This window comes from Alnus glutinosa, chromosome 12 (assembly GCF_958979055.1).
Source record: "Alnus glutinosa chromosome 12, dhAlnGlut1.1, whole genome shotgun sequence".
NCBI lineage: Eukaryota > Viridiplantae > Streptophyta > Magnoliopsida > Fagales > Betulaceae > Alnus > Alnus glutinosa.
The window spans coordinates 21,815,064-21,827,843 of record NC_084897.1 but is presented as its reverse complement, the minus strand read 5'-3'; the positions used below and the strand labels follow the sequence as shown (position 1 = coordinate 21,827,843).

The following is a 12,780-nucleotide window of genomic DNA, read 5'->3' as shown; positions in this document are numbered from 1 at the left end:
CACAAACTATTATCTTCTTTCACTTAACTCAATGTCGTTAAGGTTTATGAAAAATGGGTCAAGAACAACCCAAAATAACAAAATATCAGTGTTAAATTTTTTTTTGGACTTTTTTAATAGTTACTTTGACTATTATTACTAGAGATGCTCTGATAGAAGATAAACATATCTCATTACAATTACTTCTTTTTTTTTCCTAAGTATTTATAGCGGTAGCGGGTGTCTATTCTCTATTAGATATGATTATTCACAATTTAAATATACAACTTTTTATCACCTTACCACATGGATAAAGTGATAAAAATTTGTATATTTAAACGGTGAAAAATCATTTCTCATTCCCTATCGTGTTTAACAAGACCAATCCGTTGCTTTCAAAAAAAAAAAAAGAAAAAAAAAGCCAAGACCAATCCGAGGGCATTGTAGTCATTTAACTTGTTTTTCTTCTCTATAAATAAGCTTTTCAAGATTAGGGTTTTAGAACTTTGGTCTTCCTCTGAGGCTCTGCGCCCACCTTCTCTGCCGAAGACTTACCGTCCCTAATACTGTTATCTCTGTTCTTCATGTTCATTTGGTTGTCCTTATTTTGCTTCTTTTTTCCTTTCTTTGGTTTAACATTCGCACAGAGTTCTTCTTGGGAACCTGTTTTCCGAGGAAATGGTTTCCAGGATTTTATCTGTGCGTAAAACAAGTTGAGAATCCTTTCTGCTTGAGCCTTCTCCTTTCTCAGTCCATGGAGATGTGCTCCAATGTTATTGGATTACATTTTTCTTTCAAACCCATTAAGGAATTGCTTTTTACCATTTTGTGGGAATTTTCTTGACGATACGAATATCATCAAGTGGCTTTTGGTTTTGATCTTGTGGTCCTAAACACATTCACCACGGTGAATTTGATTTGCACCCAGAAACCTCCTTGAAGGAATTAAGAGTTTCTGTACCTCAAATCTGAGTTCCAGCTTATTTTGGCTTGTGTGCTGCTAACTGTAAAGAGTAGTTTTTTTTTCCCAATTTAATTTAAAGTTTTCAAAACAGCTTCCTCTACAAAAGATGTGTCCATCAGTTCATGCGGAAATCATGTCAGTTAATTTCTAGGCCATGGATTGTGCTATGACAAACTGAAAAACATGATACAATATATTAAAGATTGTCATTAAACATGTTTGAAATCAATTAAAGCCATTTCTTGAGGCTTTACTAAAATCCGTTAGTTGTATGATAGAGTAATTTTTGTTTATAGCCGATGGGTGAGATTAATATGGTAAATTTAGCTCAGACAATTCATTCCAGTTGTTTGGTAATATGGATAAAACAATGCTGCAAAGCTGGCTCAATGTGGTACCCTGAGTGCTTATCGGAGACTTGCCGGGTGCCACTTCCTCGAAGCTTTGGTCACATGTGTCAGCATCACCCATGGCGACCGACAAATATGTACTGATAGATTCGTAGCTCTTAGTTATCAAGGTAGTGCTCGAGTCATCGAGTTGTTCGAGTGCATCTTCGTAGACCTCGTTGCAATCTGTCAGGTCAACCTTAATGGGCTTGGTCGATGACTTGAGCAGTTTCTTGACTTGGTTATGTTTTTGGGTAGCTGTAGATGTTGCATGCTTTAGTGCAACTTTGGCTAGGACTTCCACACTAGTAGCCGCACGGCTCTCGGGGTCCGATTGAAGAGTTTTTTTGCACAGATCCTTGTACAGAGTGCCATCACAAGTTGAGATGATCAAATTTTGAGCAAGAATTTGGTTTGTCCAGAGAGTTAGAAGCAGCACAAGGAAGACCTTTGAAATGGTGTTCATGTTTGCTATGGGGCTTTTAATTACCTACATTGAAGTTAGGTGTGTGTGTATATATATATATAGAAAGAGTAGAGGGGTTAGATTAGTGCACGAGAGAACAATCACTCTGTTTTACAGTCTCTTTGGGCTTCTTTTGCACCATCGATCCACTCCCATGTTTGTAGCAAACATTCTCAACTCCACTTATCTTTATTACTTTCTTTAAACCAAAGTGCTATTTTAATCAGTTATTTTGTTCGATTTTAATTTTATTTTGTTTAAACATGCTAAAAATAATAGTGAAGCACTTTCAAAATACCAACTAATATGACAGAATTGATGATAGTTCAATAGATTATGATAATGTTTGAAGTTTGAATTAATTAATTATTTTTCCTAATTAATAAGCCATTTGGCCTTTGGGTACTTGTTTGGATCCTATGTTGGCAAAGACAGTATTGGTTTCGTCAAGGGATGAAAATGTGGACGTGGATACGGATGCGGTTATTAGTATTATTTGCATCTGCGTAGTATGATTATCATTTTTAAGTATCCACACATGTGATCTGTGTCAGGCGATTATTATTCGCATACGCACGGTTATTGCGATTATTAAATTTGAATATTATTTGTTACCTGCATATGAGGTTATAGATGTTTTGAGCCTTAAAATTGAAATTCCTGCTTCTAATAAATGCAAAAAGGCATTATCTATAGTTGAACAATATTATTCAAATCACACTTGCTAATCATTTTGCAATGAAATTTTCATTTCATAAATTATTTAGCTTCCTGTATCATTTATTTATAGTTGTTAATTTGTATTCTCTTTTTCTTCTTCCATCATTTTCTGCTAATGTGACATTGTTAATTCACCATTGAGTTTTTTTTCTTTTTTCTTTTTAATTAAGATTAATTTAAAGGTAAATTGACAATGTCACGTCAATAAAAAATTATAGAAGAAGGACTAGAGAATGATGTGTTGCACGTCTTTTTTAATTAAGTTTTCATAAATATTTTCGAAGAAACATCTTGTTAAAGAATTGTAAAAAGTATTTTAATCCAGAGTTGGAGAAGTCCACTCACGTAGGCCAATAAAAGAACCAAGAACCGAAGCAAACCCCAAAAAAGTCTCATATTGTTTTCTCCATCTCTAACCAAAGCCAATAGCTAAAACTAACTCTCTTTAAAACACTGCAATGGTAGTGTGTGAAGCTAGGACAAATTTTGAACACATCTCTCCACCATTTTTTTTTTTTTATTTTTTTATATATATATAGTTTATGAGAGCCCTATCATATAGATGGGCTAAAAAACACTATATTTACAGCCACTAGTAAAAATTTGACACATCAAAAAAAATTACTATACAAAATAATATGACGAAAACACCATATCGTTATTTTTTCTCATTTCCTTATAGTCAACCAACCCGTAACCAACCCCACATCTCTGGCCAAAGCTGCCACCGGAATCCATGGAGCCATCGTCAGAAAACGTCGAAGGCCACCGCCGGAGTCTATGGGCTGGAAAAGCACGGTGAGGCCGATGTGGGAAAACATGAACTGGGCCACCGAGGGTGTAACTCTCACGACTTGCCCGATTATTTACACCACAAACGCCACAAAATCCATCAACGATCGAGAAAGGCTTTCTTGAACATCAAACTAAGAGAAAGAAAAGAAGCTCTTGTCTCCTGAACTCAATCTAGGGGAAGAAAGTTAATCCATAACCGTCTCTGTCTCTAGACTGAGGCTTGAAAGCTCCTTTCATCTAGATAGACATGTGCGAGAGAATAGGACTTCACTAGATCCTGGGAATTCACTACGCCCAACTTGATTCTATTATTCTTAGCCTCCTTATCGAGGAGTAATAATCCTCTGTTTCATCCGAACCCACAGAAGCATCCAAACCAGAAGCTCCTGTGTTAAAATAATGATTAAGTGATTAAATTTACCTCTTCTTATCAGCTTAAACTTTTGAGATAAATGGTGATTTAACATAATATTAGAGCAAGTTCCTTTGACGATAATGGGCATTCCTCTTCCGATGTTGAACACGTGTTTGGCTAAAGTTGTCACATGTGATGGGGTGTGTTAAAGTGTCTCACATCGCTAAAAAATATATGACCTAAAAACTTTATAAGTCATGGACACTTCTTATCTCTCAAGGCGTCTTTTGAGAGTGAGTAAGGCGCATGAACTTTTACATGGTATCAGAGCCTAAGGTCATGAGTTCGATCCTTGACTTTGTCATTTACCTTTCATTTCAATTAAATATTCCACGTGTTGGCTTCACTTATTAAAAGGAAGTTTGAACCCACACGTGAGGGGGAGTGTTAAAGTAATGATTAAGTGATTAAATTTAGATTTTCCTATCAGCTTAAGCTTTTAGGATAAGTGGTGATTTAATAGTTTATCCCTGATCTTTAGGATCGACAAGCAACTCAATAAGCTCATTCGAAACAGGAGAGTCGTAAGGCGTACACCTCCGTCGCCTAGCCCATCTTCGCCATAGCCTCCACAAAGAGATGCAGAGAGATTGACCAACTTTCTTTTGCTTGTCCTTTTGAAAACAAAAAGAAGAAAGAGTTGGTTGTTGTGGAGGTTGAACTCACCCAAAGTGGTGAGGGTGGAGCTGGCCGCCGGCGGAGATGCAGGTGGATAGGGGTTTGCTCTGAGAGAGAGGCCTATGGGAGAAAATGGGTTTTTTTTTTTTTTTTTTTTTTTTTTTTTTTTTTTTTTTTTTTTTAATGTGGATGTCAGTAAAGATTCTATGTTTTCCTCACCATTATATTTGGTGTGTTTAGCCAACGTGTTAATGTTTTATTGGAGGTTGTAAAAATAATGTTTTGCAATTGGTCCTGATTGCAGGTTTTCTCATTTAAATGATGGGGAAACTTCACTTACATACACCCCCCCTATTAGCGTTTTTGCAAACATATCCTTGAGTTTTTAATTTTTGAAAAGTCGGTATTCTAAGAATTTTCTCATTTTAATTTCACTCATTTTTGTTGTTAAAATGGCCTAAATGCCCTTTTTTTAAAAAAAAAAAAAAAAAACTCAATGTTCTTAAGGGCTTGTTTAGGTGTGCGATTGTTTTGTATTATATTTTACTATTCTGTATTATATTTAAAATTGTGAATATCGAGAAAACTTATTTTTTGAAATTATGTTTAGATGATTAAGAGAACCTGAGACAAAATTTAAAAAAATAAATAAATAAAACTTGAATAGAATTAAAATTTCAAAAAATATTTGTTAAATAATTACTTATATTAAATGTTTAAACTAATAAAAATAAATAAATTTAATTATTTAACCAATATTTTAATAATTTTCAAGGTCATGAATCAAGTTATATCTTTACTTTTGAGTAATATTATAAGCGGGGAAGGCTTCGGAACAGTAGCCAATTTATTTGAACGTGTGAACAGTGATTTTTCTTTGACATTTTCCCCCCATTCTGTCCTTCAGCTTTCTTCATTGGATCCAAAACTAGCAGGGGTATTTTTGTCTTTTTATTGAGGGAGAACAAGGGAGAAACAAAGCTACCGTTTGGGTTGCTCCGATTTCTCTTTTCCAAAACTACGGTTTTTGAAGAATTTGGTCTGTCTCTTCAAGCTCCGTTTGGTTATGCCGAGAAATGAACAGGTAGATTTTTTTTTTTTTTTTTTTTTTTTGTTCTTTAGATTTATTCTTAATTAGTTGAGTGGATTCGTAATATAGTGTGGGACTTGGAAAAATGTCAAGGGTGGATTTTTTTTAAAAAATTATTTTCTCTGTACTGGTGCAATGCACAAAACTTTTTTGGACAGTGACAAGGAATATAATTCCCCCATCAGACAAGTGTTCTTGTGATTATATTGGAAATAATGGAAATCCCTTCTCATATTAATTAAAACCAAGAATCTTTGTTTTGTATTCAATATGTTATTATCTACTTTCGATGTCTGAATTATTTTATTTTATTTTCATTTTTATGTTTACATCTCTCTTTTATTTTTTTGATTCAATGTTTACATCTCTTTGTATATGCAGTGTCACAGTTTGCTAGATCATTCCCATTTTTCTTCCATCAACGAATAAGTGGGACAACTAGATGGAGGACTGGGGTTAATTATTTCTTCTGCTCTCAATTCTTATCATGAATGAAATCAATTTGGTGTGCAATAGCTATTGGAAGCTTTTTAAATCTTGGGATTGGGCAAGCTTACTTTTCAATTCATGAGAATTGTGATCTATTAGTGGTTCTGTTTTACTAATTACTAGGCTTATTCTTGTGGTCAACATCATGGTCATCTTCTTTTCTTTATGATGTGATATGGATCGAGCAGTTTGCCATTATCCCATTGATTCCATGGTGTCGGTCATTGTTAATGTCTTGGTGGTTCTTTTAATTCAATTTATCTAAATATTTTACTTTATTTTTATTTTCACAAGTTGTAGAATGACAGAGAATGATCAATATATATTTATAGGTTTGTTAATTATAGGTCTCCACTATGTGGTCTTTACTTAATCTATTTTTCGCTTACGTTATTCTATTGCTATCTAATTTCAAAAATATCCATATACCACATGCCAATATATTTCTTTCTCCATTTTCAGTGTACTTTTACTTATGTTATGCATCTTTTGATCACTAATGCATAAATTCCATCCTGTTGGATAATGTTTGTATGGATTATATTGACTTACAAAATGTCTATTCTATCTTTTCAGTTGATTTAGACAGCATCAAACCTTCTCCATAACACACATTATGGATTCAACTATTGATCATCAGATGCACGGTTTAGGTATAATTATGAATGAAAGTTGTGAAAGGAGTTTGGCTAAGTATTGTTTTGCATTTCTTAGTGCCGGCTCCTTAAAATCTCATCCTTAATTTGTTTTCATTGATATTTTAGATAACCAAGACTGCCACAATGTGAGAGCAAATTCCAACAATCAAATCAACACATGTGGTCCCCTGAAAAAAAAAAAAGAAAGTCAGTATAGTGCATTATCCGAAGAAAGAAAAGAAGAGATTTGTAGGAAACAATGAGAAGCGTATAGACACAAAAAGTCTCTTCAAAACAATGCCGATAAAAATAAGCAAATAGTTCCAACCTCAACCAGAGATCCCTCGAATAACAGATGCCAAGAGGCAACAGAGCAATACTCTACAATAGATGAGTGTAGTATGTTCCGAGTTGGTAAGTATAATTTGATTGGCATTATTTTCCCATGTTTTTATTGAGGCTTGAGTTGGAATTAAAATATTGAAATGCATGTTATATTAGATTTTGAATCCCATGCAACAAACAACTTAATTCCAACCAGATTGCCAATCGGATCAGCAGGTATGGCACCATCATGGAACATATCAATCCTAAGGTTGCTGAGTATGCAATGGTTCTATTATTTATAGATATACTCAAATCCTAAGTAATATGCTATGAATGAAAGTTGTCAAAAGAGTTTGCCTGAGTATTGTTCTGCAGTTCTTAATGCTAGCTCCTTAACATCTCATCCTTAATTTCTTTCTATTAATATTTTAGATGACCAAAACTACAAGAGTGCGAGAACAAATTTCAACAATCAAATCAACACGTGGTCCGCTAAAAAAAAAATTGGTATAGTGCATTATTCGAAGAACAAAGAGAAGAGATTCGTAGGAAACAAAGAGAAGCAAATGCATGGAAAAAGTCCCTTGCAAGTGATGCTGATAGAAATAAGCAAATGGTTGTAGCCTCAACTAGAAATGCCAAGAGGCAGGAGAGCAATGCTCTACAATAGATCAATGTAGTATCTTACAAGTTGGTAGGTGTAATTTGATTAGCATTATTTTCCCATGTTTTTATTGAGGTTTTAGTTGGAATTAAAATATTAAAATGCATGTTATATTAGGATTTGAATCCTATGCAACAAACAACTTAATTCCAACTACATTGCCAATTGGATCAACAGATCTACGGGCTTGGGGGCTTCTTCTCCGTGCACGTGCCCCCCCCCCCCCCCCCCCCCCAGTGGCTTCTCCAGCGGAGTCTGCACCGTTCTGATGGGTTTCCCGACCCACGCGCCGGCATCTACTTCTTTTATTATTATTATTATTTTAAATTTCCCTGTATTTCTGTCATTTCTTTTGTATTGTGGGTTTGTTTTGGCTCGAGTTTTGGGTGCCTCTCTTGGGTTTTTTGGGTTTGTTGGTGTGTTTTTTTTGGAAGGGTTGTTTGGGGCTTTTGGTGGGTTTTGGGGGGTTTGTTGAGTTGGGGTGCTTTGGGGCAGGTTTGGGAGGTTGATCGGGGGTTTCTACTGTATTTTGGGGGGGGTTTCTACTGTATGTTGGGCGTTTGATGAGGGTTTTACTGTACTTTGGGTTTCTTGTGGGTTTTCTTGGGTTCTCTTTTATGGGCTAGCTGGGTTGTTCCTGTGTATACTAGCTGGGTTATTCCTTTGCTCTTGCTCTTGTTATGTGTGGTTCTATAAATTGTAGGTAGCAAATGTCAAAGTTGCTCAAATCTTAGGTATACATTACGGAATATATCCTCTGAGGTAGATAATTTGCTCCCTACACCAACCTGTAAATATTGTCATGCAAAAAGGTTTCACCATGAGCCTAAAGGTTTCTGTTGTGATGATGGAGAAGTTTCTTTAGTCTCTAATGATGTTCCGGACAAACTTTATGAGCTATTTACTTCAAGATCAGCGAAATCAGTGGAATTTCTTAAGTATGTTTGCACTTTCAATAACAAATTTGCATTGACATCCTTTGGTGTTAAATATGACAAGAACTTATGCAGACGAAACAATGGGATATATACATTCAGAGTTCAAGGTCAAGTTTATCATTATATCAATGACTTATTGCCATTAGATGGTCATCCTTCCTATTTGCAACTGTATTTCTATGATACTAGACATTAGATGGAGAATCGAATATATGATTCAGATCGACTAAATCCATCCATTTTGAAAGAAATAATGGATATATTGAAGAACAATCCATATTGTGCTTTCTTTCGAACTCTCAAGGATGTGCCTGATTTAAAAAATCAACAGATTCATATAAGATCAAGTACTTCATTGGACCAACGAGTTTATAATGCTCCATCATCTTTGCAAGTGGCAGCAATATGGCTAGATGAAAATACTTCTGAACAACATATGAGCCGGGGCATTATTGTTTATAGCCATTCTGGTTGTAGTCATAGCATGCAATACTATTTCGGGTGTTACAATCCTTTGCAATATCCTCTATTGTTTCCTTATGGAGATACTGGTTGGCACCAAGGAATACAAAAACTTGAAACAGGAAAACAGTATTCATCTTCCCAGATTGAACAATTAATTGATCCTCGAGTATCAGATTCAGCAACTGAATTACTTAAGAAGGAAACACAAGGTATACATTCTCTGTAGTGTTAGCTATTCACTTCCAATGTGCATAATTAGATTATATTAATTGAAAACTTATTAATTTACTATATTTTTAGCACTGGAGAAGAGAAGAAGTCAAGCAACCGTTTCCTGTCGGGAATATTACTGCCATAAGTTGCAAATAAGACCATCAATTAAGTCAATATTGCTGCGTTCAGAGCACCTCTTACAACAACATGCTGTTGACATGTATATTAAGATTGAAACATCTAGGTTGGACTACTTTCGTTCAAAACAACAAGAAATTCGAACTAAAGTCTATCAAGGCATTATTGATAGCATTATTACTGGTGAAACTCGAGGTTCCAAAATTGGGCGTAGGATTATTTTACCAGCCACTTTCATTGGTGGTCCAAGAGATATGCGGAAGAGATATATGGAAGCTTAGGCATTGGTGCAGCGTTTTGGAAAGCCATATCTTTTCCTGACAATCACGTGCAACCCATGTTGGCTAGAAATTAAGAATGAGTTAGAGCCACAAGAAGAAGCACAAAATAGACCTGATTTGATTGCACGAGTCTTTAGAGCAAAATTAGAAGAATTGAAGAATGAGTTATTCAAGAAACAAATATTTGGTGCTGTGGCTGCATATATATGTATATGTTATTGAACATCAAAAAAGAGGGCTTCCTCATGCTCATTTCTTAATTATATTAAAAAGGGATTGGAAAATAATTGCACCAGAAAGCTTTGATGAATTTGTTTCAGCTGAGCTACCAAACAGACATGAAAACTCACATCTGTACTCAACTGTTGTAAAGCACATGATGCATAGTCCTTGCGGTACACTTAATCCAAATAACATATGTATGAAAAAAGATGGAAATTGCAAGAATCATTATCCAAAACAATTTTGTGATGAAACGACAATAGGTAATGATTCGTTCCTGAGATATAGATGGCGAGATAATAGAGCAATTGCTAAAGTGAGAGGATACTATTTAGACAACCGGTGGGTTGTACCATACAATCCTTATCTCCTTGCTAAATTCGATTCTCATATAAATGTGGAAATATGTTTGACAATTAAAGCCGTCAAATACCTCTTCAAGTATATTTACAAACAAAGGATTGTGTTGCTTTCAATTTGATTTCAGAACATAGTTCCTAAGATATAGATGAGATTGAACAATTTCAATCAGGGATCAGCTCGTTGGATTACTCCTCCTGAGGCAATGTGGAGAATTTATGGCTTTGTATTAAATGAGATGCACCCATCTGTTTAATTGGTATGACAAAGGAGGATTTAATCAAGAACTTGGGTACCATAGCAAAGTCTGGAACTTCAGGTATCTATGTCATGCTAAGTCCTGTAAAGTTTTGTTTTTTTATTAGAGTTCGCTGTTAACTATGTGGATTTGGATTGATCCTTTTTCTTTCAGCGTTCGTGGAGAAAATGCAGACAAGTGGAGATCTCAATCTCAATCTCATTGGGCAGTTTGGGGTTGGTTTTTACTCTGTATATCTTGTTGCTGACTACGTTGAAGTCATTAGCAAACATGCACACAACGATGAGAAACAGCAACCCTTTTGAGCCATTTAGTTTAAACCTTTTGAGTTTTTCTGGCTTTTTTGGTTTGGAATTTGGTTGTTATAAATAGGTCTTCTTGTCATTTCCTGGCTGAATATTGGTGATTAAATAACTGGTATTAATCCAAAATAGAAACAAGAAGCAATTACGTACCAGTACACAGCCTGAAACCTGAACAAAACAGAGTTTTGTACATGCAAGAACAGCAAATGGGACATTCCGTTATTTTTTACCCCCCAATAATTTAATATAATTCTTCAGTTTGGCATAAGAAGTCATTATGTGTCTCATGTCTGCTTATGGATCAACAGTAATCTCCTCAATAATAACAATTATACTGATACATAACACCAGGGAAATCAAGCACACCATCCCAACTAGTATATATTATAACATCATACTTTTTATATAAACCATCTTTTAGACTTTCTGTGGTGCTTGTTACGTGGCCGTGAAAGACTTCCTACTTCCTAGAGTATCTGCAAATCAACATGAATTTCACTTTTCACAAATTAAAGCATCCTATCCCTCCTTTACACAAATCAACATGAATTTCACTTTTCACAAAGCTTGCAATTCCTAGCTACCAATTTCCATGCACCCTTATATTAAATAGGCCAAGAAAAAATAGATTTATTTAAAAAAGAAAAAATTGAAGACTCAAGCTTTGAGAAAAGTGAAATATAATAAGAAAAAAATAAGTGTAACTCGTCGGTCGGCCCCCATATCCATAATCATGATCGTGACAGAATCTAGTTTTGTCAAGCTTGTCATCTCCAAGTGTACCAATTGCACTCAAATGGGAGGACGTACCCTTTCAAAAAAAAAAATGGGAGGACGTACAATGCAGAAAGGCTACTTGTTGCGATGGATTCTGGTATTTCTTTTATCAGTTCATTCTGAAAATCCCAATAGTTAATTAAGATCTTGGAAGTTGGAAGTATAGAATATTATGTAGATTTATTTTACAGCATCCAGAAAACGCTGAGATTGATTAGCATCGAGAACATGTAAATTTGAAGCAACTACAACTTGTAAATTTATTCGACATTACTCTATCCAATATCCTTATTACAAACTCCTCTCCAATTTCCTAGAACAAATCTATCAGTTGTATTCTGGAAGGATTTTTTTTTTTTTTTGGTTGCCGAAAGCTGAGCTTAATATGGTACGGTAAATTAAGTTCAGACAAGGAGAGCAGCCAGAGATTAGTGCGATTGGCTAATGGAGGCTTTTTGCCTCCCACTTCCTTTAAGCCTTCGTCACCAGAGTCGCCGGCAATCATGGCAGCCTATTCCTCTTTTTACACAAATCAACATCATTTTCACTTTTCACATGCAAAAGCTTAATTCCTATTCCTACCATGAATTTCCATCCATGAACCCTTGTATTAAATAGGCCAAGCCTAATCCCAATCCCTTTACTCTTTATCTATATATATATATACACACTTCAATGCAGGCAAGAAGCCCATATAACATTCCTTCTCTTTCCCTGTTTTATAACATAAAGTTTTCTGAAGAGCAAACATGAAAGCCATTTCAAAGGTTTTCCTGGTGCTGCTTGTAACTCTGTGGCCAAGCCAAATTCTTGCTGGGGATTTGATCTCCTCAGCTTGTGATCACACTCTGTACAAACAAATGTGCAGACAAACTCTTCGATCGGACCCGGAGAGCCGCGCGGCTACAAGTTTCGAAGTCCTGGCCAAAGTTGCACTGAAGCATGCAACGTCTAAAGCTACCCAAATACACGGCCAAGTCACAAAACTGCTCAACGGATCATCGAGCGCAGCAGCTAAGATTGCACTAACAGATTGCGATGAGAACTACGAAGATTCAATTGAAAAGCTTAAAGACTCGGGCACTGCCTTGGCATCTAAGAGGTACAGGGATGTTAAAACATGGGTGTCGGCTGCCATGATTGACGGCGACTCTTGTGACGAAGGCTTCAAGGAAGTGGGAGACGGCAAGTCTCCATTAGGCAATCAGGGTACCTTGTTTACTCGGCTTTGCAGCATTGTCTTAGCCATTACCAATCAACTCAAATGA

At 35.6% G+C, this 12,780-nt stretch overlaps 2 protein-coding genes and 2 long non-coding RNA genes across 4 annotated transcripts; 3 read left to right on the top strand and 1 right to left on the bottom strand.

Moving 5' to 3' along the window:
* Window positions 1–1,252: 1,252 nt before the first annotated feature.
* Window positions 1,253–1,798, bottom strand: LOC133852658 (pectinesterase inhibitor 12-like). The gene has a single exon (XM_062289422.1). The coding sequence runs from the start codon at window positions 1,796–1,798 to the stop codon at window positions 1,253–1,255; it is 546 nt and encodes a 181-aa protein (XP_062145406.1).
* Window positions 1,799–5,288: 3,490 nt separating this feature from the next.
* LOC133852332 (uncharacterized) lies at window positions 5,289–6,725 on the top strand. Its single transcript, XR_009895916.1, has 3 exons — window positions 5,289–5,430; window positions 6,502–6,578; window positions 6,690–6,725. It is a non-coding gene; the product is annotated as an uncharacterized LOC133852332 (long non-coding RNA).
* Window positions 6,726–6,792: 67 nt separating this feature from the next.
* On the top strand, window positions 6,793–7,532 carry LOC133852331 (uncharacterized). The gene is made up of 3 exons (XR_009895915.1): window positions 6,793–6,977; window positions 7,065–7,124; window positions 7,323–7,532. It is a non-coding gene; the product is annotated as an uncharacterized LOC133852331 (long non-coding RNA).
* Window positions 7,533–12,261: 4,729 nt separating this feature from the next.
* On the top strand, window positions 12,262–12,780 carry LOC133852657 (pectinesterase inhibitor 3-like). Its single transcript, XM_062289420.1, has one exon. It carries the CDS (start codon window positions 12,262–12,264, stop codon window positions 12,778–12,780), a length of 519 nt encoding a protein of 172 aa, XP_062145404.1.

Excerpts from the sequence above, each read along its gene's own strand:
- LOC133852658 (XM_062289422.1), bottom strand. The coding sequence starts at position 1,798 with ATGAACACCATTTCAAAGGTCTTCCTTGTGCTGCTTCTAACTCTCTGG.
- LOC133852657 (XM_062289420.1), top strand. The coding sequence starts at position 12,262 with ATGAAAGCCATTTCAAAGGTTTTCCTGGTGCTGCTTGTAACTCTGTGG.